At 43.5% G+C, this 26,522-nt stretch overlaps 2 protein-coding genes across 13 annotated transcripts in view; one reads left to right on the plus strand and one right to left on the minus strand.

Annotated features, from left to right (window-relative positions):
* The window catches only part of LOC108013786 (uncharacterized), a 477,552-nt gene that overhangs the window by 12,923 nt on the left and 438,107 nt on the right, over positions 1-26,522 (minus strand). For 6 of the 12 annotated variants that reach the window (XM_070999381.1, XM_070999385.1, XM_070999383.1 and 3 more), the window contains 5 exons: positions 22,622-22,836; positions 22,449-22,560; positions 22,235-22,390; positions 22,008-22,175; positions 20,998-21,956 (listed from right to left, as the gene is read on the minus strand). The exons of 5 other annotated variants lie outside the window; for them this stretch is intronic. In XM_070999381.1, coding sequence (XP_070855482.1) covers positions 21,793-21,956; positions 22,008-22,175; positions 22,235-22,390; positions 22,449-22,560; positions 22,622-22,836 — 815 coding nt within the window. In that variant the 3' untranslated portion in view covers positions 20,998-21,792. Of the gene's footprint in view, positions 1-20,997; positions 21,957-22,007; positions 22,176-22,234; positions 22,391-22,448; positions 22,561-22,621; positions 22,837-26,522 lie in introns of those variants that run through there. One more of the 12 variants, XM_070999391.1, reaches the window with a different exon arrangement.
* LOC118878427 (uncharacterized) lies at positions 24,309-26,261 on the plus strand. Its single transcript, XM_036821401.3, has 2 exons — positions 24,309-25,884; positions 25,940-26,261. Exons 1-2 carry the CDS (start codon positions 24,634-24,636, stop codon positions 25,946-25,948), a joined length of 1,260 nt encoding a protein of 419 aa, XP_036677296.2. The 5' UTR covers positions 24,309-24,633; the 3' UTR covers positions 25,949-26,261.

Raw genomic sequence — 26,522 nt, forward strand, 5'->3', positions numbered from 1 at the left:
TGTCGATCCAGGACAGAATGGGGGTGGGGGAACTGACAGGAAACGCAAAGCCGACGCCCCACAACGTACTAGGCATTTGTCCGGTCGATTGCTTGGTTCGAGTCTTTGCGGTTTCCCTTGACATATTTGGGCGGTGGACGATTTTTAGTTTCTCTGGCCGACGCCCCACAACGTATTAGGCTAGTTGGTCAGGTCGTTTGCTTGGTTCGAGTGCAGAGAATTAGGAGACGGTTGTGGAGATTATTGTCGACTTATTCAGCGTTTACGCCGCTGACCGGGTATTTTGAAAAGAATCACGTAAAGCTTTTATACCAATCGAAATAGAGAGAAGACAAATTTTAGTGCATGTATTAATCAGTTTCAGGGACCGAGATCAAAAGACGTCAGATTAGACAGATGGAACCTAAAGTTCGATGGAAGTGGTCGCGGCATGACAGTTGAAAGTTTCCTGTTCCGCGTGGACCGATTGCATGAATTGTATGACCTCAGCCGCCAACAAGTCTTTCGTGAATTCCATCTTCTGTTGGCAGGTGCAGCCACGAAATGGTATTGGCAGCTTATGGAGGACAAGGCAGAAGATTACGACTTTGACTACTACTCATTGACCCAGGAGATGGAACGAGCGTTTTCCACTACCGGAAGTGACCTTATGAAAGCCAAGGAACTAATGGAACGCAGGCAAGGACAGCACGAAACCTTCAGCGATTATGTCTCCGATATGCACAACTTGCATTTCAAACTAAAGCATAAAATCGATGAAGATGAATTTGGTGAGCTTTTGAAAGACAACATGAACTCCCGGATGGGCGGCTTGTTGCTAACATCGCCATTAACTTCGTTAGCGGAGTTCAAAAAGGAGGGTCTCCGTGTGGATTGCTGGTTAAAAAAATACTGCGAAAAACATGCCCAGCACTACAAAGCTTTTCTAATAGTACAAAAGTTCTTGCACCTTATAATCAAACCATTTCTAATAAATATGCTTTAATCGATCGTCAGTTGGATCAAAAGAGGAAACATCAAAACACAGATTCCATGCACCAAGTTTAAGAAAGATAATAATGTACAGAATATACCTTTAACATAAAGCAACAGCAGTGAAGATATCAGCCCGGACAGCTCAGCCGATAAAACATGAGACTCTTGATCACAGGAGTGGGTCGAAGCCACACGTGAATGGGCGCCTAAAAAGGAGAAGAAACACGGAACAGACAACGATGGTCGTTCCTTTTGCGAAGACATTCCATGCGGTCCGCATCGATCACTTCGAGCCTGTTACGTACGCCCTCCACATAGAAAGATTCACATAGAGAAACAACGACGAATCTTTAGCCAGGGGGAGGGGTGCATGTGACTAACCAGACTCATACTGGTAAAGGCAGAAGAAAAAGCAATTCGGCGATTCTCGGGTGTCGCGTGGCCAGAACAACGGCCACTATCGACCTATTGGTAACCATACTCCGGTAGCTGGCAAAGGGCAACAGCCGGCCGTTGACTCCCAAGATAGCAGATATCAAGAAACAGTAATTCTAGGTGGGAACACCTAGTTTATCCGATCCATACCCGCAGCCAAGTAAAAGCTCTAGTCGGGTATAAAAGACCTTAGACAAATAGAGAAAAGAGAGAGAATCCATTTGGGTGTCTTGCTGACGGAAGCCGGCAGCTTCGAGGGAAGGCGACTTTCCCTGGGGCAGTCGTCCATGGAGTCTTCTGCCTCCAGGACCAGCCACCATATCCAACAGTCTGTGAGGAGAACACAATTGCAGCTCGAAATAATCTTGTGTCGAACCAGCGCCGCTATTGTCATCAAAGAACGTGGAGAAGATCAACACTAAGGACGACATCCGACATACTGCGATGTTTGTGGAAGCAGTATCCGTGATCTCCATGCTCCTGAAATTTGTTCAGCTGTAGGAACCATCCGTTCAGAGCGTAGCGACCAATAGCATACGTCGGAGAAAATAGTGATGCAATATAAATGTGTCAATCGAGCCAACCAAAGCTAAAGTGAACTCATGCATAACCAAGGACCAATATTCTCAAATAATACAATTGGATAACAAGTGAAAGTCAAGCATTCAAACCTGCATTGAAATATATTTAAACCAACCGAGTCAATAGACAAAGTGCGAATCATGATAAACAATTAGAGAGGACGAATCTCTCCACCAGCCTTTGAAGAAGTCGCATGCCTCTAGCTTAATATATATATATTTTGTGTTTAAGTGAATTGATATACTTAAGAACGGCCGTATTTTGGTGCACGTATATTTATATATTTATCTAATATAATATTTTCCCAAAGCCCAGGATCCGGAGCGTCGAGATCTCATCGCCCATGATTTAAAGAGGGGGTAAGTTGGTTGGGACACGGTTCCTTTCTTATAAACATACATATGTAAATATTCGTGCAGTATCCTACAGTTTTATAGACTACTACAAACTTTTTCAGCGGCGAGCATCAGCCTTGTAGTTATATGATAATTGCAAGAGCCCTCTGAGCGACGTTTGTAGTCGTGAAAAGTCAGTATTTTGCTGATGTGTGCACCTTCATAGGTGATAAATTCGATACTCTTCGCTAACAGAATAATTGTCAATTAAATTAAATTAATCAACGGACGCAGATATATATTACCTAATAAATTTATAATGTGAAAAAGAATTGGAAACCATGGTGTGCTAGAACTCTAACAAGGGGGTGTGCTGACGCGAGGAGTGGAGTAGGTCAAGAACAATGACATAACTTTCGACGGACAACCTTGACAATAGGGAAGATCCCACGACCCAAATACGACGTAGCTTATGCCGGCAAATGGTGCCTGAACATCGGACGCCTCTCCCTCGGCCCAAGTCCTTGTCAGGACTCGGTCACTAATATGCCCACGTAACATGGATCTTAAGTTATCTGAGTTGAAAACAAAGAGTACTATGCAAAAAGTAAAGATCAGTAAACACATGTCTTATACCAATTTCGGTGAAAAAGCTTCAAGCTCCATCGCTTTAAATTGACTCCCATTGTCCCTGACTACTACTTTAGGATTGTCGAAGCATCGAAAAACACTGTGCTCTAAATATTCTTGTATTTTCTTAGAAGTAAACTGCTTTAGTGGACATAGCCAATGATACCTACAAAAGTGCTTGTTTGTGCCTAACCGAAGTAGACAATTCTGGGTCACACCGCGGGACAAGGGGGTAATGAGCACTTGTCGTTGGCACGGGACGCTTTGCTGGCAGGACGATAGCGTCGCGGCAATGGTAACGATGGTTACTGCGATGCCGGACCACAGGCGATGCGGAACTGCGCTGAGGTTGAGCTAACGTAGGTTAGCTTCTAGTGGAGATAGTGTATTACGACCGGTTTTAATTCTTGGGTAGGGACCTAGTATATTCTGAAAGGGCCTGTAAGACACACCCTGTTGACTCATTAGAGGTCGTAAAATGGAATTGGGTGCTTTAGTTCCTGTACATGAGTCGTACGTAGAAATGTAAACGCGAATATCCTCCGGGAGACCTGTGCAAAAAAATTAATGCGGACGGCTTCAATGCCTTTGTGCATTCCTCCAGGCCATGGGCCTGGCTGATAACCTATCTTCTTAATTTCTGGGATACCTAAAATCGCCAATTATTGGAATCGTTCAAGGAATCACCAGTTGTTTTCGTAGGTTTGGGGATGAAACTTCCTTATCTAAAACTCGATTCCACACAAGTCCACACAATCTTCATCTAGGAATTCCTTCGAATCTAAGCCGAGTTCGGGACCACATACAGTTGTTGCATTTCTTCCTCGCAAATTCGATGTTGTTTTCGTAGGTTTGGGGATGAAACTTCCTTATCTAAAACTCGATTCCACACAAGTCCACACAATCTTCATCTAGGAATTCCTTCGAATCTAAGCCGAGTTCGGGACCACATACAGTTGTTGCATTTCTTCCTCGCAAATTCGATGCGAGTGCGTCAGGCACAATGTGACCTTTACCCTTTCTGTGCGAGATGTAGAGTTGTAAGCGGAAAGTCCACCAAGCCATGCGTTCGGAAACATTTTGTTGCTTCATTAGCCATAACAGGCTAAAATGATCTGTAATGACTTCAAATTCCTGCATCTCTAAGTAACATACCGCCAAGCACACTTTCTGAGTTACGCTATAATTTTGATGACTATTGTTACACAAGAACGCAAACTTTACCGTAACGCAATTATCATTTGCGGCGCGGTTATATTGTTCGTTTGACAATCCAGGTCAGAATCAGAGTGGGGCAACTGACGTACTAGGCATTTGTCGGGTCGTTTGATAGGCTCGAGTCTATGCAGTTTCCCTTGACATATGTCGTTTGATAGGCTCGAGTCCACAGAAATAGGAGAACGGTTGTGGAGCCCGAGAATGATCGGTCAAACAATCTGAATTCCGACGACTGTCGAGAGTGGGTTTTTTAACAGATCTCCCGTTCTAGGCGTAGCCAGCTTCCGCTTGGAACAATTGAGCTGACTGGAAAGGGAAATAAAGGGCATGGTAGCGTAGCGGAACCCAATTTTGTAGAAGCGGCTAAAACTCCTAGTTTGGGATATTTGTTTTGTTCAATTTTTGGGACTTAAATATCGGGAGACTTGGTGAGCATTGAAAAGCACCCCTCAATATACAAATATTTATTGTCGACTTATTAAGAGCTTATCTCTCTGACCGGGCGTTTAATAAATATCACATTGATCCTGAGCGTGGACAAGGGAAAAATTGCATGCCTTGATTAAGCAGCACGAAGTGAAAAAATATTAAAAATTGCGTGCCTTTATTAATCAGGGCGAAGTGAAAAACTATTTAGTTGGGAGTTTCCTGTTCCACTTCGAGCCTGTTTCCGAACGGAATCTAAATTTGAGATCTCTATCTTTGATAGTTCCCAAGTTATCCGCGTTCAATCCATAGGTATTGATAAGAACAATACATTTCAGTTAAAATATTTATTCTAGCATAAAAACTGTAGGAGCTACAGTTTTGGGCGGTTTGTGGGCGTTAGAGTGGGCGTGGCACCCTGCGGACAGACGGACATGGCTAGATAGACTCGGCTGGTGATCCTGACCAAGAATATATATACTTTATGTTCTCGGAAACGCTTCCTTCTACCTGTTACATACTTTCCAACGAATCTAGTATACCCTTTTACTCTACAAGTGACTGGTTAAAAAAGTCCAGACTTTATAGAAAATTCAAAGATACCGGTTCTTTATTCTAGATACTTTAGCGGTTTTAAAGTTAAATTCTCTCAGAATCCGAAAAGTTGTATTATTTTGTTAGCACCAAGCGTAAATCCACCAATTATCCTTACTCGCTATCTTTTGAAAATATTACCGCAACAACTGATCAGGCAATAGCCGACCAATTTGAGAAGTTTTTTTAAACGACATATTCTACTTTACCCCATTCATCACTAGATTCGTCGAAAAGTATGTTACAGGCAGAAGGAAACGTTTCCGACCCCATAAAGTATATATATTCTTGATCAGGATCACTAGCCGAGTCGATATAGCCATGTCCGTCTGTCCGTCTGTCCGTATGAACGCTGAGATCTCGGAAACTATAGAAGCTACAATACTGGGATTAGATTCCTGAGATTCCTGCGCAGCGCAAGTTGGTTTCAGCAATGTGCTACGCCCACTTTAACGCCCACAAGCCGCCCACAAACTTCAAAAAAACATATTTTTGAACGCGAATATCTCGGAAATGGGATCTCAGATTTAAGTTCCGTAGCCTTGTAAGCAGCGCAAGTTTGTTACGCGAATATGCCACGCCCACTCTAACGCCCACAAACTGCCCAAAGCTGTGGTGCCCACAATTTTTATGCTAGATAAAAACATTAACTGAAATGTATTAGTCTCCTCAGTACATATCGATTGATTAAAAAAAAATTGCCACGCGCACTCTAACGCCCACAAGCCGACCAAACCTGTGGAGCCCACAATTTTCATGCTAGATAAAATTTTTTTGCTAAAATGTATTGGTCTCGTCAATACCTATCGACTGATTCAAAAAAAAGTTTGGCACTTCCACTCTAACGCGCATAACGCTTAAGTCTGTCTACCGGCATCATACCCAATTATTGAGATCACGAGTAGATGGCGCATTTCAATCTCGCTTTGCTGCTTGTATATCTACATTTCCCTTTGGTCGCATTAGCTGAGTAACGGGTATCTGATAGTCGAGGTACTCGACTATAGCGTTCTTACTTGTTATACCCGTTACTCGTAGAGTAAAAGGGTATACTAGATTCGTCGGAAAGTATGTAACAGGCAGAAGGAAGCGTTTCCGACCCCATAAAGTATATATATTCTTGATCAGGATCACTAGCCGAGTCGATCTAGCCATGTCCGTCTGTCCGTCTGTCCGTCTGTCTGTCCGGATGAACGCTGAGATCTCGGAAACTATGAGAGCTAGGCTATTGAGACTTGGCGTACAGATTCCTGAGCTTCTTACGCAGCGCAAGTTTGTTTCAGTAGACTGCCACGCCCACTCTAACGCCCACAAACCGCCCAAAACTGTAACTCCTACAGTTTTGACGCTAGATATAAAATTTTAACTGAAATGTATTGTTCTCATCAATACCTATCGATTGACCTAAAAAAAAAGTTTGCCACGCCCACTTAAACGCCCACAAACCGCGAAAACCTGTGACGCCCACAATTTGCATGCTAGATAAAAAATTTTAACTGAAATGTATTGGTGTCGTCAATACCTATCGATTGATCCAAAAATAAATTTTCCACGCCCACTCTAACGCCCTTAACGCTTAAATCTGTCTACCGCCGGTAGGTGGCGCATTTTAATCTCGCTTTGCTGCTTGCATATCTCCATTTCCCTTTGAGTAACGGGTATCTGATAGTCGAGGTACTCGACTATAGCGTTCTTCCTTGTTTTTACACTGTATCCATTACACCCCTATCTTTCCTACGAATTAAAACAGATTCGAACTGATTTACGCATACTTAAAACTCAAACAAGAAAGGAAATTAATTTCGGCAAGCCGAAGTTTGTATACCCTTGCAGCTATAATTATTAAATTTAAAAATACAAAAAATAATGTTCCCAATAATTGTGAGGAGTTGAATAATTCCCCACAAATAGAAGCAGCAGCAGATGGCCGGCCGCTTACCAGTTACGCGGCGGATTCGCGTAGTAACGGCGCGGCGAGGAGAGTTTGGAGACTTGGATGGAGAACGAGAGAGTTTGGAGAACAAGGATGGACAGCGAGAGAGTTTGGAGACCAAGGATGGAGATCGAGAGAGTTTGGAGACCAAGGACGGAGAGCGAGAGAGTTTGGAGACCAAGCATGGAGATCGAGAGAGAATGGAGACTTCGCGGGCAAGGCAAGAGTGCCGTGTGCAAAAACAGGATAACGGAACTTCACCGGACTTTGGACTCTCCCGTGAACTTTGGACCGGGAGACACATCTCGGCAGTGGAGCGGCACACAGGCGTGCCACAAGCATCACGGGAATCAGCGGGATGGCAGCAGTGGGCAGACCATCGATTGGAAGCGGTACAAGAAGGACAAGTGGGTCAACCAGGAGTCACAGACTTTGGACCCGGAGTGGAGAGATCCAGCGAAATAACGGTTCCCGGAGGCCCTATATAAGGCCGCAGAGCGCTGGCAGCTGGATCAGTCGATCACGAGGAGTCAAACCTTCAAGATCAGTTAAAGCAAATCAGTCAAATTAGTCAAGCAAATAATCTACGAGGGAGCTACAACCAAGCGAGTCGTCGGAAGCAGCGCCGTGGGAAGCACACAAGGAGCAAGATCGCCACGTCGAGACGTTCGGGATTGGGACATCAGGAATCTCCGAATTGAGACACAGGTGGCTGAGTTCTAGAAGGCATCACGCGGCTAAGTCAAGGCGTTTGTTTTCCAACTTTGTCACGACCACACCCTGGCGAGTCGCCCGGCGGGTCTGTCAGAGACAAGCAAAAGAGTCCTACGACGAAGAACCGTCAGCTTGGGGAGGAAAGTTGTCTGCGACCCAGCGTACCTTGCCCGACCAAGCCGGACCTGGCGTGACGGACGAGCGGTAGATCGATTTGTGGTTTCAAGAGGCGGCCGCCTGGAGGCTTGTTCACCCTAATCTGAGAACGGTGACGCTTCCCCAAGCCTACAAGGTCGAACTCTCGGCGGGTCTAAGGCGCAACAAGCGACGCCGAGGCAGCGCATCGGCAAGCAAGCAGAGGCGGCCACTACGAGCGTCCCGAGACCCAGGATCCAGAGGAAGACGAGTCAGCGCGTCGAGGAGCCAGAAAGAGGAGCGCCAGCAGCCGGCGGAACCAGAGCCAGGAGATACCGAAGCCAGCCCAGCCACACACCCGCTGTACTAATACCACGAGAATAAATCCCACTGTTACCATTTGAACCCTTTGTTTTCCCACTGATCTACGGGCAATCACGTCATATAAATTTGGTGGGACGAACACACAATCTTCTGAGCTAGCCGCACGAATCTCGTAGCGAGCAGACACAAAAATCAGTTCGTTACATCTGGCCCCCAAGGTGATTGTCCCAACAGTGAGACCAGCACAACAAAAATGGGAAAGTAGTGGATTTACCGACTCAAGAAGGAGAACTTCGCCCATGTCGCACAGAGGCTTAATGTCGCCCTGGAGGGCAGGCTAGAAGACCTGAGGAAGTCACTGTCGGAATACTACTCAAAAACAGAGAACGACCCACAACTTGTCGACATCTGAGTCGAGCTGGAAGCAACATACCACGACAGAGCCGGCCCAAGCATTACGTTAACGAACGCTGAAGGGGACAACCTGGTGGCAAGCCTGAGCTTTGACCACATGCAAAAAGAGGCCCACTGGAGAGGGTCAAGCCAGGATAAGAAAACAACAGCGCTGACCCCGAGACCAAGCCAGTCGGACTATGCAAAGGTCGCTAAACAGGTCCGCGAATGGTCGTTCAGGTTCGACGGGGCGAAAAAACCATTTGAGTTCCTGGAGCAGGTAGAATGGTCCGCCAACACGTACGGCTTGGACCTTGATATGATCCCTCGAGCGATGCCAGAGTTGCTTAAAGGAAGGGCGTTGAAATGGTTCATCGCCAACAACAAGCAATGGAGAACCTGGGCAGAGTTCATAGAAAGCTTCCACACCTATTTTCTGCCAAGAGATTTCTTCACCAGGCTAGCGGACCAGGTCCGGCAACGGAAGCAAGGCTTCAGCGAATCGTTCAAGGACTACATGATCGACATGCAGACGATGGTGAGGCCACTTAACTACTCTACGACAGAAACGTTAAGGGTCATTAAAGAGAACTGCACACCAAGCCTACGTATTTTCTAAAGAGCATACAAAGTGTCGGACCTGGATACGCTAATGATCCTAGCCGATGAGTACGAAGAACTTGAAAAGGAACGGGAAGTTTTTGCACAGGAGAGCAAGTTCTCAAAGAGCAAGTCGGCGTCACCAATGCAGGTGACATGCAGAAGATGCGAGGAGACAGATAACCAGGACACACGAGGAAATGACCAAGGGTCACCACCACACCAAGCCAGACGACAGCAGGCAACAGACGCACCACGCGGAGGCCTTTGGACACCACCCCCACAGCAACAGAGATAGCCAAACAATACCGGATGGAAGCCGCCAAGCAACACACAGAGGCCACAAGATGCCACCCATATCACAGACCCGCAGGAGGCCTGTCGAAAATGCGGTGGGAACGGACACTGGCCTAGAGGATGTCGAAACCAGCGGCTGTTATTTTTCTGGATATGCGGCAAGGTGGGTGTCAGGAGCGTCGATTGCTGCCAACGATCGGGAAATGGCCAGCAATCTCAGCCGCAGAGAGGCGAGCGGGGATCGCGCAATGTCACCTCTCCGAACTAACGGGCAAGCTAATCGGAGAGGAGCAGCAGTTGTCCGCAGCTGTGATGATTGGTGAAAACAGCTACAAAGCCACAATCGATACCGAAGCAACGGCAAGCTTCGTTAGCGAAGAATCGGCGGACAATATTGCTGCTCTAGGAAGGATTACAAAGACGAGACGGCAAGTTAGGTTGGCAGATGGAAGGTGCGGCGGAATTGATGCGCAGCTCGAGGTGGAGGTCAAATTCGGCAACAAACAAGTGACATGAGCCTGTTGATTTTACCCGGAGTAGTGGATCCACTAGTGTTGGGATGGAACTTCCTGAAACAAGTCGGAACCGAGATAAGGTGTGCTGGACACGAGATAATTATACCAGCCAGGAACCGACACAATGTATGGCTCGAGGAGAAGCTATCAGTAGCAGTCGTTCAACAAGTAAACGAGTTGGACGATACAACAGCGTTCCTTGAAGCAGAGCTGGCAGACTTCAGCACAATGACGGGAACATCGAATATGGCAGAACACCAGATCAAAATGAAGGATGACAAGCCAATCAAGCAGAGATACTACCCCAAGAACCCAAAAATTCAAGGGGAAATCAACGCAAAGGTGGACGAGCTTCTCCAAATGGGGTTCATACATTCAAAAAGCCCATACAGCTCCCCCATCGTGATGGTGAAAAAGAAGACAGGCAAGTGGAGACTGTGTGTCGACTTCAGGCAGATCAACGCAAAGTCAGTGAAGGATGCCTACCCAATGCCCCGCATAAACTACATCCTGGATCAACTAAGGGAAGCGCGGTACATCAGCAGTTTGGACCTGAAGGATGGATACTGGCAAATCCCACTGGAAGAGAGAAGCAGGCAATATACGGCGTTCACGGTACCAGGCAAAGGTCTGTTTCAGTGGAGGGTAATGCCGTTCGGACTTCACTCGGCGTCGGCAACGTTTCAGCGAGTTTTGGACCAAGTAATTGGCCCCGAGATGTCACCTCACGCATTCGCTTACCAGGATGACATAATAGTGATCGGTCGCACGCTGGAAGAACACAAAAGAAACCTAAGAGAAGTGTTCCGGCGTCAAGGCAAACCTGAGGCTGAATCCAGAAAAATGCCAATTCTTTAAAAAGGAACTGCTGTACCTGGGACATCGAGTGACAAGGTAGTAACCGACCACATGGCCCTGAAGTGGCTCAACAGCATCGAAAGCCCTTCAGGAAGGATAGCCAGATGGGCCCTAAAGCTACAACAATACGACTTTGAGATAGCGTACAGAAAGGGTCAACTAAACGTGGTGGCCGACGCATTATCAAGACAACCACTACCAGAGACGCTACGAGGAGTAAAAGAGGCGTCGGCAACAATAGCTTCAGGAGGGTGCAGCTGGATCAAGGACATGGGCGAAAAGATAAGGACCCAACCGCAGAAGTACCCGGACTATGTTATGGATGGTGAGACACTGTACAGAAACATACCTCACCGAGCAGGCAGTGAAGACGTCGCGTCATGGAAGATGTGCGTCCCAAAGTCGCTACGAGAAACAGTGTTGAGGGAAAATCACGACGCACCGTCTGCAGGGCACGTAGGAAGCCGGAGGACAATTGCACGGTTGGCAGCCTTATACTACTGGCCAGGAATGCATAGAGACGCCCGAGCCCACTTAAGAAAATGCGAAATTTGCATGCGGTTTAAGCCCAATCAGATGCAGGCGGCCGGGAAGATGTTGATCCAAGTGCCGGAGGAACCATGGGCCACGGTATGTGCAGACTTCGTCGGTCCCCTACCAAGATTTAAGCACGGGAACCAAATTCTGCTGGTCATGATAGACAGGTTTTCGAAATGGACGAAACTGGTGCCCCTGCGCAGTGCGACAGCAGAGTCGCTCAATAAGGCGTTTAGGGAGCGCATAATCGCAAGGTACGGGGTCTCGAAGGTGGTCATAACGGACAATGGAGTACAGTTTGCAAGCCGCATCTTTAAAAATTTCTTGGCTGAGATGGGTATTAGTCAACAATTCACCGCGCCATACACACCACAAGAGAATCCGACCGAACGAGCAAACAGAACGGTCAAGGCCATGATTGCGCAATTCGCAGGGCAGGACCAGAGAAACTGGGACGAGAAGTGGCCGGAGATTATGCTAGCAGTGAACACGAACACATCGGAATCCAACGGCCATACACCGGCGTTTCTAACCCAGGGAAGGGAACCGAGTCTACCCAACAGCCTATATGATAAGGAAATCCTAGGCACTGGACGAGCTACGGCGACCCCTAAGGAAAATGCCAACAAACTGAGAGAGGTACTCGAGGTATTCAGGCGTCCCAGGACCAAGTCAGACACTACAATCTGAGAAGGAGGCAATGGTCACCAGCGGTGGGCGACATAGTGTGGGCCAAGGAACGTCACCTGTCCAAAGCGGCCGAACGATTCGCTGCAAAACTATCCCCGAGGTACGATGGCCCTTACCAGTTTGTAGATTTCGTCTCTCCAGTGATCTGCAAAATTAGCCACACACAGTCGATAAAAGAAAAGACAGTTCACGTTGGCGAGCTCAAGCAACAACAAAACGAGCACACAACAGAAACGTCAGATGTCTAACGACAGGTACGAGGCGACAGGATTAGGCGTCAGGCCGAAGCGAGAGTCATCCATACGCCACACGGAAAGGACAGTCAGGATAGAACAAGGACATGGATAAGGATCTCACGTTGATCCAGACTGCGAGGCCACAGGATTAGGCGTCAGGCCGAAGCGAGAGTCATCCACACGCCACGCAGAAAGGTCAACCACAAGGGTAGGGCACAAGGACGTGGATAAGGATGGATGGTGATCCCGACCGTATGGCAACAGGATTCAGCTTCGGGCAGTTGCCAAAGTCATCCGCAATAACGCCAGGCGGAAGGGACACTTACAAAACGGCACAAAGACACGGGTAACGTGTAGGGATCCAACCGCAAGGCAACAGGTTTCAGCGTCGGGCGCGAGCCAGAGTCAACCGATTACGCCACGTAGAAGAGAGTATGCGCGGAGGAAGACAAGCAACACAAGTCGCGCAGTCCAGACATATACAGCAGCATCCGGAGATTCTATACGGAATGCGCCGGACGAGCTCGTCTAGTTGTTACCCGAGGAAAAGGGGAGGACGGTGCAGAATCAGATCTACACCGTAGCCAGCTGGTTACAAAAGACAGAAACACGCACCACACCAACAGTTAACTAAAAACAAGAAAAAGAACGGGGCATGCATGGGCCGCACCAGCAACCTGAAATTCAAAGGGTCTTAGTGCAGGAAGTAGAAATGAACATCAAATACTTACCTGCTGTTCCTGGGTGCAAAGTGAATGCGAAGTCCTCTCCGCACCCGCTCTCGAAAGCTGCCAATATGGAGTCAGATGCTGCCAACAGAGGACGAGTGAAGGGCGAGAGAGGACGAAAGGATGAGGTGAAAAGGAGTGAAAGAAATGCAAAAGAAACTTACCTATGAAAGTTGCAAAATCACCACGAGCCAGAGAAGGGGGCGCCTCGATAGGCGATCGATTGGCACTGGACGATAGTGCGATCGATAGGCACACGAAAATGGAAATATCGGCCAAGGTGGAAATATCGCAACGAGCAGGTGGCAACGCTGCACCGTCGGTATCGATATGCGAATAAACATCGACCAGGCACGAATGGTGTGACCAGGCGGAGGAAACATGGAAAGGAGTGAGACGCAGCAACGAGCAGCGAGCTGGGGATCGATAGCCCATGAGTATCGATGTCCCAGTGGAAACACGGGAGATATCGGCGCGGGAGATTTAAAGTTGCTGCGAGGAGGATGACCAGCGCTGTAGAAACTCAAGGGAGCTAAGAGCGTCGAGGGAGCATCGAGGGAGCAACGAGGGAGCGCCGCGGGAATCACAAGGACTCGAAGGCTAGAAGGCCGGAAAGTAGAAACAAGTTCTAAATTTTTCCCGAAGTAAGGGGGGAATGTGAGGAGTTGAATAACTCTCCACAAATAGAAGCAGCAGCAGATGGCCGGCCGCTTACCAGTTACGCGGCTGATTCGCATAGTAACGGCGCGGCAAAGAGAGTTTGGAGACTTGGATGGAGAACGAGAGAGTTTGGAGAACAAGGATGGACAGCGAGAGAGTTTGGAGACCAAGGATGGAGATCGAGAGAGTTTGGAGACCAAGGACGGAGAGCGAGAGAGTTTGGAGACCAAGCATGGAGACTTCGCGGGCAAGGCAAGAGTGCCGTGTGCAAAATCAGGATAACGGAACTTCACCGGACTTTGGACTCTCCCGTGAACTTTGGACCGGGTGACACATCTCGGCAGTGGAGCGGCACACAGGCGTGCCACAAGCATCACGGGAATCAGCGGGATGGCAGCAGTGGGCAGAGCATCGATTGGAAGCGGTACAAGAAGGACAAGTGGGTCAACCAGGAGTCACATACTTTGGACCCGGAGAGGAGAGATCCAGCGAAATAACGGTTCCCGGAGGCCCTATATAAGGCCGCAGAGCGCTGGCAGCTGGATCAGTCGATCACGAGGAGTCAAACCTTCAAGATCAGTTAAAGCAAATCAGTCAAATCAGTCAAGCAAATAATCTACGAGGGAGCTACAACCAAGCGAGTCGTCGGAAGCAGCGCCGTGGGAAGCACACACGGAGCAAGATCGCCACGTCGAGACTTTCGGGATTGGGACATCAGGAATCTCCGAATTGAGACACAGGTGGCTGAGTTCTGGAAGGCATCACGCGGCTAAGTCAAGGCGTTTGTTTACCAACTTTGTCACGACCACACCCTGGCGAGTCGCCCGGCGGGTCTGTCAGAGACAAGCAAAAGAGTCCTACGACGAAGAACCGTCAGCTTGGGGAGGAAAGTTGTCTGCGACCCAGCGTACCTTGCCCGACCAAGCAGGACCTGGCGTGACGGACGAGTGGTAGATCGATTTGCGGTTTCAAGAGGCGGCCGCCTGGAGAGCCCTGCGATTACCGGCGAAGTTCCCGAACAGCAATCGCCCAGCTCCCCGATTGCCAGAACGACGAGATACTGGTCAGAAGACAGCGCAGAGGACATCGACAGCGACACCAGCAGACATTTCCGGCAGCCACGTTACCATCGCCACACGGAGCTCATTGGGGAGCGCAGGAGCGTCGCGGACGTCACGCATTAGGGTGAAGCCGGGTGGAACGTTCGTCTGCGCTAGGCGTAAAGCGAAGTGAACCGCTAGACAGCTTCCTGGCGGCAGCCTTGACTGTCAGTGCGAACTGAGCAAGAACCTAGCGGGACCGTCCGGGACAGAGCAAGGGACAGGTATTGCCTCGAAAGGCGTCGGCCTGGAGAGCAAGGCTTGTTCACCCTAATCTGAGAACGGTGACGCTTCCCTAAGCCTACAAGGTCGAACTCTCTGCGGGTCTAAGGCGCAACAAGCGACGCCGAGGCAGCGCGTCGGCAAGCAAGCAGAGGCGGCCACTACTAGCGTCCCGAGACCCAGGATCCAGAGGAAGACGAGTCAGCGCGTCGAGGAGCCAGAAAGGGGAGCGCCAGCAGCCGGCGGAACCAGAGCCAGGAGATACCGAAGCCAGCCCAGCCACACACCCGCTGTACTAATACCACGAGAATAAATCCCACTGTTACCATTTGAACCCTTTGTTTTCTCACTGATCTATCTATAATTTTGGTGGGACGAACACACAATTTTCTGAGCTATCCGCACGAATCTCGTAGCGAGCAGACACAAAAATCAGTTCCTTACATAATATAAGATAAAATGTCAAAATACACCGAAGCTATAATTTGTTTCATATAATTTTCCCACCAATTTTCCGGACGTTTTTATGGCAGCTATATAATATAGTCGTCCGATTTTGAAAAAATTAAATTCGAAATGCAAAACTAATTAATACAAGAAGGGAAATTAACTTCGGCAAGCACAAGCTTGCAGTTATATTTATTTAATTTAAAAATACAGAAAATATATATATATAGTCTTCCGATTTTGAAAAAATTTAATTCGAAATTCAAAACTAATTAAAAAATGTTATTCCAAGGAAAGGAGGTAATATGTTAAAAAACACCAAAGATATCATTTTTGTACATTTTTTTCCGATTATTATATAGTTGTCCGCTCCGGCTGGTTCCGACTTATATACTACCTGCAAAAGATATACGACTTTTGGGAAAGTTTCAGCCCGATAGCTTTAAAACTGAGAGACTAGTTTGCGTAGAAACGGACGGACAGACGGACATGGCTGGATCGACTAGTGTAGTGATGCTGATCAAGAATGTATATACTTTATGGGGTCGGAAACGTCTCCTTCACTCTGCAAGGGTATAAAAAGTTATTTCCAAGCGTAGGAGGTTTTATGTTAAAAAACATCGAAGCTATAATTTGTTTCATATAATTTTCCCACCAATTTTGCGATTCACTGCGTTGCAAACTTCTGACTGAAATCATAATACCCTCTGCAAGGGTATAAAAAGACAAAAAAGGGCAATTAAAGCAATAGGTACCGCATGGAAAAAGCTGGCGGGATCACCAGACCACCACGACTACGAGAACTTAGAAAATAAAATAGATTAGCCATTAGAAAACAACAATAAACAGGTAGTAATGAACAGATTAATTAATCAAAAGATTAACCAACTTACCAATGCCACTAGTGCAATATTGAAAGTTACCAAGAGTTCGGAAGAAATCGTAAATCAGAAAGCAAATATTTTAAAGAATAAAATTCAATTAATAAAAGATGAAATAACCAACATTATATACTCAATTACATGGGCCAAATCGAACACAATAAATTTTTTTGTATTCACGAGCACAGAAACCACAGTGGTAGAAGATATCTTTAAAAAAAAACGACTTATTTTTTAACATTGAGGAATTATTGAAATTTGCTAAACTTAAATTAGCCACAAATGGCAATGACCTTATTTATATTATTAGCCTCCTAACCATCAAAACAGATAATTGTAAAAATATAAAAATTAAAGCAATTAAAAAAGCCCAAGTAATCAATGATATGAAATATGAAAATTTGTTAGAATGCAAGAGACAATTATTTGCAATTAAAAAACCTTGTGAATCTCATAATGATTAAAAAATTTGTAGTTCAGAAAATTTGTTAGATTTAAGCAATGATATTTGCGTAAACGCTCTCCTGAACCTTCGAGAACCAGAATGTAAGTTGATCAACAATCAAAACATACCGGACTTTGATGAAATACTGCCAGGCACCATACTGCTGAACGACTTCAATGGGCCAGTCTCGCTAGACGAAAAACTTCTACAACTGCGAGGGTCCTTCATAATACAACACCGTAATTCAACCGTAACTATTGGCGAACCTACTTACAAGTCAAGGGAAATCAACATGGTCGAACAAGAACCTCCGTTGTTCCAACTAATGGGCGAAAAGGCGAAGTTAGAGGAAGTTCTCTCACTACATATGGTCAAGGAACTCAACCCTCAGTTCCAAAAAAAAAGTTTCACTTGTGAATCACATTGTGAATCCCGTGGGACATGACGCTCCATATAGAAAATTGTATGGGATGTCCGCATTTTCACAAGTGAAAATTCAAATAAAAATTTTTCGAAGTCCCACGGGATTCCACTTGTTCCTTAAACTCATTTTTTGTATGGCCCGTCACATGCCGGTGACACTTCCAAAGTGAAATCACTTGTGAAAATCGGATTTTTTCCATGAGTTTTCACTTATGAAATCACTTGCAAGTGACACGTCCCAAGTGAAATCACTTGTGAAAATCAGAATTTCTCCGATGAGTTTTTACTTATAGAATTTAAAATACATAAATTTGTATATACTTTTAAATATATTTGAATTAAATAATGTTATTTAGGTTTTCTGTTAAAGGACAATTTTTGTTATTAAACCCAATTTTATGTTACGTTAATTTGCTTTTTACATTGGTCATCGCCTTTCTTAAACCTTTGTCCAGATCCTCCGAATCCTTGGCCAACGCTCCTCATAAAATGTATGATCATATGTTTAAAAAATGCGTTTTATTTGTTTTCTTGCATATTTAGAGCTGTGTTTCACCCTTTGCAGGATTTTTATTGGCGCAAAACATTTCATCATCCACTTTCGGCTAGCGGAACCCATTGAATACCTTAATACTTTAAACTAAGATCAATGCACAACATCTTCAACTTAATGTAACACTTACCTGACTTTATTATTTTCACTTTAAAAAACGAAAAAAGTAAATCTGCTGCGCACAATTTAAATGGCTTGCTTCCCTTTCAATAACTCAAACAGAATGAACAAAGTCTTTTTCTCACCCCTTTACTTGAGTTCTTTTGTTTTCTCTTTGCTGTTGGCGCGTGCCACTGCACCTATACCCTTTCTAAAGCGAAAAATATCCGACTACATAATTTTTACTTTTTGAGTAAAAAATGCAAAATGAAGTTTTTAATAATGGTACTATTAAAATGTTTTAAATATTTAAATACATTTTAACGGACTTAACTTCGATAACTTAACTAAAAAATTATATTGTAATATTAATGTATAATACCTAAGCAGAACATTAAAAGTAAATTCAATTTACTTAATTTTACTATAATCAAATAATTTACTTTTATAAAACTATATTAGTTTTTTTTTTATATACAATAATGCTCCTAAAATATAAGGGCATTCACATGTCGCTGCGCCACCAAAATTTTTCCGGCGAAACATTAGTCGCTAGCCGAACATAACGGAGAGACTCAAAAGAAATAACGGACCTGCCGAAATTTGTCTCTGAGAGCGCCGAGTCCACGCAGATTATAAGACAAAGAAAGAGAGGGAAGCTCCGAATAGCTGCCTCTTTTTGTTGCACGATCGTTTTCGTAGGCAGTCTTCTACGCTGCGCCGACTTCTCTGCTGACGTCAACAGCGGCACAGCGTTTAAGGCACAAAAAAAAAAAAGCTTTTTGCCTTGAGCCATGTCACCGCGTCCCTACTGCAGAACTGAAGGGAATATCAACAACACAAAAGCGCTTGGAAAACTAAGAAGCAAAACAACTATAGAATCTTCCGTTAGTTACGGATCCGCCATCATCCTACTTCTACTAATAATAGGATCGATCACGGAACTCCTACGAAGACAGAAGTCAACGGAAAGTACATCGGCTTTCATTCCAGAAACGCAAGAAAATCCTCCACATTCCGGACCTATACTCTACTACGTTGCGACCGATGACAGTCGCGTTTAAGGAGGGAACACTTAACACCCATATAACTTAAATGCATTGGCCAATGATAACTAAATTTGGTCAACAGCGACAGCGATGAAGAGCAGCAGCCAATGATAATAAAGAACGTTAGCAGAAACGGCAGCAGCAACAGAGACGGTGGTAGCGATGGATCGACGCTAGTCATAATGAATAATTTTTTAGCTTAATTAAAATCATTTCTTAATCCAACTCAATAAAGTAAAGTTTGATTTTTTTATATCAAAATAATAATCAATATTTTATATTATATATACATTCGACACAAAGGTTGATATCAGAACTTTTGTATGTTGAAGGTGCGATCGTTAAATATCCCTTAAAAAATTCTAACATTATTTTAAAGAGTAGAACTTCTTAAATGTTTTGACGAACTAACAAACTCTGTAATTCCGATTTAAAAAGGCAAAAAAAATTAATTTTCAACTTTGAGGTCCGTTTCCAAGAGTTCTTGCATTATCGATCTTTTTAATGAACACAGTTTAATATGGCGATTCAAAGCGAATACGTTTTGCTAGCAGCCATCGAGCTAAAATTTATTGTATTGGGTGGGCAAGAAAGTCATGTCGTTTTTTTTAGTAATCGTTTTTAATCTAATTTATTTACGACTAATCGAGCACCAGGGTCACACTTTTTAGTATCGTTTTAAAGCTTATTGTCTTAGGTACTATCGACGAAAATTTGGTAATTATTCGATAACATTTGTGGAAGCTATAGCAAATTAAACATGGAGGACCAAAGTGAGCATTTTCGGCATATTTTGCTTTTTTACTTCCGAAAAGGAAAAAAAGCGGTCGAAGCTCGCGAAAAATTGTGCGAAGTGTATGGTAAAGATGCCATGAGTGATCGCCAATGTCAGCGCTGGTTTGCCAAATTCAGGCTTGGAGATTTTGGAGTTAAAGACGCCCCACGTTCTGGTCGACCATCGGCCGTTTTTGACGAACAAATTCAGGCTTTGCTGGATGAAAACCGGCGCTATTCAACGCGGGAGATGTCAGAGAAGCTCAGTGTGTCGCATACAACGGTTGAAAACCATTTGAAGAAACTTGGCTACGTAAGCAAGCTCGATGTTTGGGTTCCGCATAACTTAAAGGAAATTCACCTAACTAAGCGTATTAACATCTGCTATTCTCTGCTGCAACGGATTAAAAACGATCCTTTTTTGAAGCGGATCATTACTGGCGACGAAAAGTGGGTTGTTTACAATAATGTCCAACGAAAAAGATCATGGAGCAAGAAAGATGAGCCAGCCCAAGCCACATCAAAGGCCGATATCCATCAGAGGAAAGTTATGCTGTCTGTTTGGTGGAATTGGAAGGGTGTAGTGCACTTTGAGCTGCTGGGACGGAATGAAACCATCAATTCAGATGTGTACTGTCGCCAGCTATCCAATTTGGCGGAAAAAATTAAAGAAAAGGAGCCGGCACTAGCTAATCGCAAGGGTATAGTCTTTCACCATGACAACGCTAGGCCCCACACATCTTTGGTCACTCGGCAAAAATTAACGGAGCTGAATTGGGAAGTGCTACCACATCCACCTTATAGTCCGGACTTAGCACCTTCAGATTACCATTTGTTTCGCTCTCTTCAAAACTCTTTGAATGGTAAAAACTTTGATTCAGATGAGGCTGTCGAAAACCACTTGTCTCGATTCTTTGCTGGAAAAGACCAAAAGTTCTTCGAGCGCGGAATTATGCAGCTGCCCGAGAGATGGTCATTAGTGGTCGAACAAAACGGCCAATACATAATTGATTAATTATAAGTCCTGATATAAATAAATCATCTTTGAAAATATTGAAAAAAAACGACATGACTTTCTTGCCAACCCAATATAATAGTGTAATATAGAACATTACTGGACTAAATGTATGTAAACAGTTTTTTTTTCTTGTATGCCACTTTGTAATAATAAAAATAATAATAGTACATATACGTATTTTTTATTTCCTTTTATTGGATGATTTTTTAAATAAAATATAAAAAAGAAGCATATGGTAATAAAAGTAAGTAAGACGTGTATGTTAAGAATTATTCTTGGTATGAAGGTAAAAATGTATATAAAAGTATATTAAAGTACAAAATGTAAGCCCAAAAGGATTCGATCAGTCAAACATGAGATACCTTAAATAAATACATTTTCTTATATAACTCTTAATAAGATTGAATAAATTTTTTCACTTCTGATTTATCAATACAGTTCTTCACTTGATACCTTAACAAACTAAAATTATGCTCTGCAGTTGAATTTGCTGTGATATTGGGCATCTTAGGACGGGTTTTCTTTTCCGCATGTTTAACTTAAAGTAGGTTTTAAACTTAGAAAATGTATTCAACTGGGAGTTTACAACTTTATTTTAGTTTAACATACGGACTTGAAAGCGGCCCTAAGTGTACTAATATGTTTCGGTTTTATATTAACCTAATTTCTTTTATTTACGTTACCATTAGAGTAAATTTACAGATATTAATTACACTGTAATGGAATTACGATACGGTAAGATAATCAGTGGTGCCACAAAAATCGCATAAGATCTAAGTCTTATAAAATTTTTATTGATGCACACAAGAAACACTGAATGGGTGCTCTGCGATTTCTGTGGAACTTCCGTATGACGTTTTAAAATATTATTTAAAAATGAATTTAATCTGATTATATTATATATTATTTGTAAAGCTTTAAAGATATAAATGTACTACTTTTACATAACTTTTTAAATACAAAATTTCATATTCGTGTTATATTTATTACATCATTTATAGATTCTCTTCCTAACAGCTGCTTGGTATCATTTTCTATTTCAATCGGTGATATTCCAGCACTACGGTCATTTAAATAATTAGTCTCCTCCTCCACAATTTTTTCAAGAATGACATCAGAGCTTTTTAATCCTAAAAACATTTTTAATTACAGTTTTCGCTGAGCTACTGATCTGTTCTTACCATTTCGTCCAACTATTGTTCCATTGCATATTGTTTCTGTAGAGCCGCAATTTACGACAGCTACATCTGTGGGAGAGTTCTGCCGCCCACTTTGTTGTAAGGCAACCGCTTTTCGAGCATGACGCGTGGTCAGTACTCCTGTTTCTACATCGCGCTCAAGTCGGTGTCCTAAATAGCATTGATCTTATGTGGAAGAAATCGCATTAACATATATAAGAACATATTACCGGAACGAGATCGAGTCAGCTGACGATGCACGTAGTCTTCAAGGTCCTCCTCTTCTTTTCGACTTATAAGACAATTTAAAATTAATAAAAATAGTCCCAATCCGAAGGAAAATAAGCCAGTACAGGTCACTTCATTCCACCATGCTGAGCTAGAACCTAATAAATCGATTAGCCATATAAAATTAAACATAGATATTTGATAATAACTACATACTAAATACATTCCAAGACATAGTTTCATCTGGAATAATACCAGCTCCGCAAAGAAAAACTCCAAATACAACGAACACAATTCCAATATGCAACATTCCAATACTAGTAACTACCTATATTTTAATAATAAATTCAGTTAATTAATGATTATATTTTTATATTCCAAAAGTTAACCTGGCTGTCAAGCATTCCAGTTCCGGGCTTTATTGCATGATGGGGAAGATGATATTTGCGTCTCACGGATCCCGTTGGTGAATGAAATGTTTCGCCACTCTCGGAACTTTGCGTGCTATAACGCCTTTCTCGTGCTCTTTTTTGTTCATCTCGTCGTTTTCTTTGCCGCTTAATGGCCATTGCGGAATGTATACCCACTGAATGCATTTTTATTCCTTAAAATCGGTAAGCCAAAGTATAAATGTTACACATACAAATTTGGAACACATTTTTATAGTTTTTAGTTATGTTGCAAAAGTGAAAACTTAAATATAAACTTGGATATTTTTTAATATAAAGAAATAATTTTACAAATAAAAATGTTGAGAACATTTTTATGGATTTTAGTTATATTGCTTAAGTGTAAACTTGGATATATACTCGAATATTTTTATACCCGTTACTCGTAGAGTAAAAGGGTATACTAGATTCGTCGGAAAGTATGTAACAGGCAGAAGGAAGCGTTTCCGACCCCATAAAGTATATATATTCTTGATCAGGATCACTAGCCGAGTCGATCTAGCCATGTCCGTCTGTCCGTCTGTCCGTATGAACGCTGAGATCTCGGAAACTATGAGAGTTACAATACTGGGATTAGGCACGCAGATTCCTGAGATTCCTGCGCAGCGCAAGTTTGTTTCAGTAGAGTGCCACGCCCACTCTAACGCCCACAAACCTCCCAAAACTGTGGCTCCTACAGTTTTGATGCTAGAATAAAAATTTTAACTGAAAGGTAATGTTCTCATCAATACCTATCGATTGACCCAAAAAAAGTTTGCCACGCCCACTTTAACGCCCACAAGCCCACCAAACCTGCGGCGCCAACAATTTTCATGCTAGATAAAAAAATTTGAACTGAAATGTTTTGGTCTCGTCAATACCTATCGATTGATCGAAAAAAGTTTGCCACGCCCACTCTAACGTCCATAACGCATATATCTGTCATAACCATATTGTGAGATCACGGGTATATATCTCCATTTCCCTTTTGTCCCTTTAGCTGAGTAACGGGTATCTGATAGTCGCGGTGCTCGACTATAGCGTCCTTCCTTGTTTTAGATTAGCTTTCTGTATGATATATTGCCCAGAACCAAAAATGATTAGTCCGACGCAACGGCATTTATTATTTGTATTCAATTCCTTTATCTGTTGCGCGACAATATTCTAGTTTCTTTTGCACACAATTGCACACTTAAAACACATCCAGTGACATACAAAATAAATTTCAGTGCTACTATTCAACCCACATATTCCTCAAAAATATTTAAACCCGTTTCTCGTGGAGTAAAAGGGTATACTAGATTCGTCGGAAAGTATGTAACAGGGAGATATATATATATATATATATATATATATATATATATATTTTCTTGATCGGGATGACTATACACTCAGAAAAGAACGCATCCTAGATGATTTCATATTTCGGATAGTGTTTTTTGGGCTTCTTTTAAGAATGAGTATGTTGCGCGTTCTTGAAAAGTACTTAATTTCAGAAAATTAGGTTTTAGTATTCTTAAAATAGTGTAGCAAGCAGACACACACACACACACACACATACATATCACTAAGCATCTGTTCTACATTAAGTTAGGTCACACTATTATTAAACACATACTGTAGCAAGCAGACACACACACACACACACACATACATATCACTAAGCATCTGTTCTACATTAAGTTAGGTCACACTATTATTAAACACATACATACATCCCTGTTACTCTTAAGAAACACTATGCTTGTCTCACTCCCTCATACTGTGTACCCCCAACGCTTGTAACATAGGTTAAGCCTGTACAAATCCACACAATAAAGATCACTTTTGCTGCGACCGCCGAACAAGAAAGTGCCGTCTACAATTTCAGAAGTGGGATTACCGCGAAAAATTTTTTCTCGCGTCCCTAACTCTGCCTACGAGCAAAATAAAGCAAAAGCTATTACTTGAGTTATTTAAAATTGTGCGTAATCATGGACACCATCGCTGCAGACAACTACACAGCATCAGAACTTCGATGTTGGCTGGAAAAACTTGGGTTGCCGAAAAGCGGCACCAAGGCAACACTAGCAGCGCGGTTGAATGGTGTGCCCCCCGAAGCCCGAGGAGATTGTCCAGTACTGGACCCGAAGGACATGACCGACATTGAAGCTGGGCCTGAGGAAAGGTCAAATAGTGCTGCAGTTCAAGGAACCGATCAGGACGATGTCGGGGCTACATCGCTGGATGCCCAAAACAACGACGAAACCGCCAACAACAACATGTGCGTTCCAGAAATTTCCATGCAATTGGAATCTCTGAAGCGCCATTTAGAAGTCGTCCAATTGGAAAATGAGTTTCTCAAATTGGAAGTTTCCCGGCGTCAGCCATTGAATAGAGTGACCGCACCTTCGACGAGCAATTTGCCAGAAATCCAGAACAATGTTTCCACACCAAATCAAACCAATGTCACCCTATCGGATTTGGAGAATATTGTTGCAGAGGCTGCCAGGCCTAATACAGCCATTTTTAACAACAATTCTTTGGTGACCATGGTTAAGGAAATGCTTCCACCTTTCGACGGTGCTGTTAACAGCAAAGTGCCAGTTAACACGTGGATCGCACAGCTCAACGCGATCATAAAAATGTACAAGCTGAGTGAAGACATAACGCGCATACTGGTTATGTCAAAGTTGAAAGACCGCGCTCAAATTTGGTTGCACTCTTCTGAGAACTTTCTGTCCTTGCCAGTCCAGGACCTGTTAACTCAACTCGCAGAGGCTTTTCAGTCAAAAGAGAGCAAGATAATGTCCGGACGCAAGTTCCAGGAGCGAAAGTGGCAACCAGCTGAAGACTTTGCTACGTACTTCAACGACAAGACCCTGTTGGCTGCACACATCCGGATAGACGACGAGGAATTAATCGACAGTATCATCGAAGGAATACCGGATACTCTTCTACGGCAACAGGCACACATGCACTGTTTTAATTCGTCTGCCCAGCTGTTGCAGGCATTCTCCAAAGTAACATTGCGGAAACCATCTCTCGCATTTGGACGCCACAAAGACGTTTCCGGAAATCAGCCCGGACCCGCTGTAAGATGCTTCAACTGTAACTCCGTGGGCCATTTCGCGGCCGACTGCCGCAAGCCTAAGCGCGCGTACGGCGCTTGCTACGGTTGTGGAAGCTTGGAGCACCTAATATCTCATTGCAACGAGAAGAAGAACGCAACCAAAAATGAATATGTGAGACCGTTTAAAATTTACTTTAATTCACAGCCTAATCAGTGCCTATTTACAGAATGCCTAATCGATTCTGGGAGTCCAATTAGTTTTACGAAGTTATCCTGTGTTGAAAACATTCTAAGTAGTAACATCATTAACGTTAATGAAAACAACTTTTCGCATTACTTTGGCTTGAACCACAGCCCTTTAGATATACATGGAAAGATGTCATGTTTTGTTATTATGAATAAAGTAAAGTTTAATTTCGAATTACTAATTGTGGCAAACAAATCGATGGCATATAGCACTGTTTTGGGAAGAGATTTTATGAACATTTGTAACTTTAAGATTGTTAGGGAAAATGATTGTTCAAATGATAGTTTTGCTAATGATTGTTCAAATGATAGTTTTGCTAATGATTGTTCAAATGATAGTTTTGCTAATGATTGTTCAAATGATAGTTTTGCTAATGATTGTTCAAATGATAGTTTTGCTAATGATTGTTCAAATGATAGTTTTGCTAATGATTGTTCAAATGATAGTTTTGCTAATGATTGTTCAAATGATAGTTTTGCTAATGATCGTTCAAATGATAGTTGTGCTGATGATCGTTTAAATGACAGTGGGGTTGATGATCGTTTACAGGATATTTGTTCAAA

Source organism: Drosophila suzukii, unplaced genomic scaffold (genome assembly GCF_043229965.1).
Source record: "Drosophila suzukii unplaced genomic scaffold, CBGP_Dsuzu_IsoJpt1.0 scf_7, whole genome shotgun sequence".
Classification (NCBI taxonomy): domain Eukaryota; kingdom Metazoa; phylum Arthropoda; class Insecta; order Diptera; family Drosophilidae; genus Drosophila; species Drosophila suzukii.

Coding starts and splice junctions, on each gene's coding strand:
- LOC118878427 (XM_036821401.3), top strand. CDS start 24,634: ATGGACACCATCGCTGCAGACAACTACACAGCATCAGAACTTCGATGT.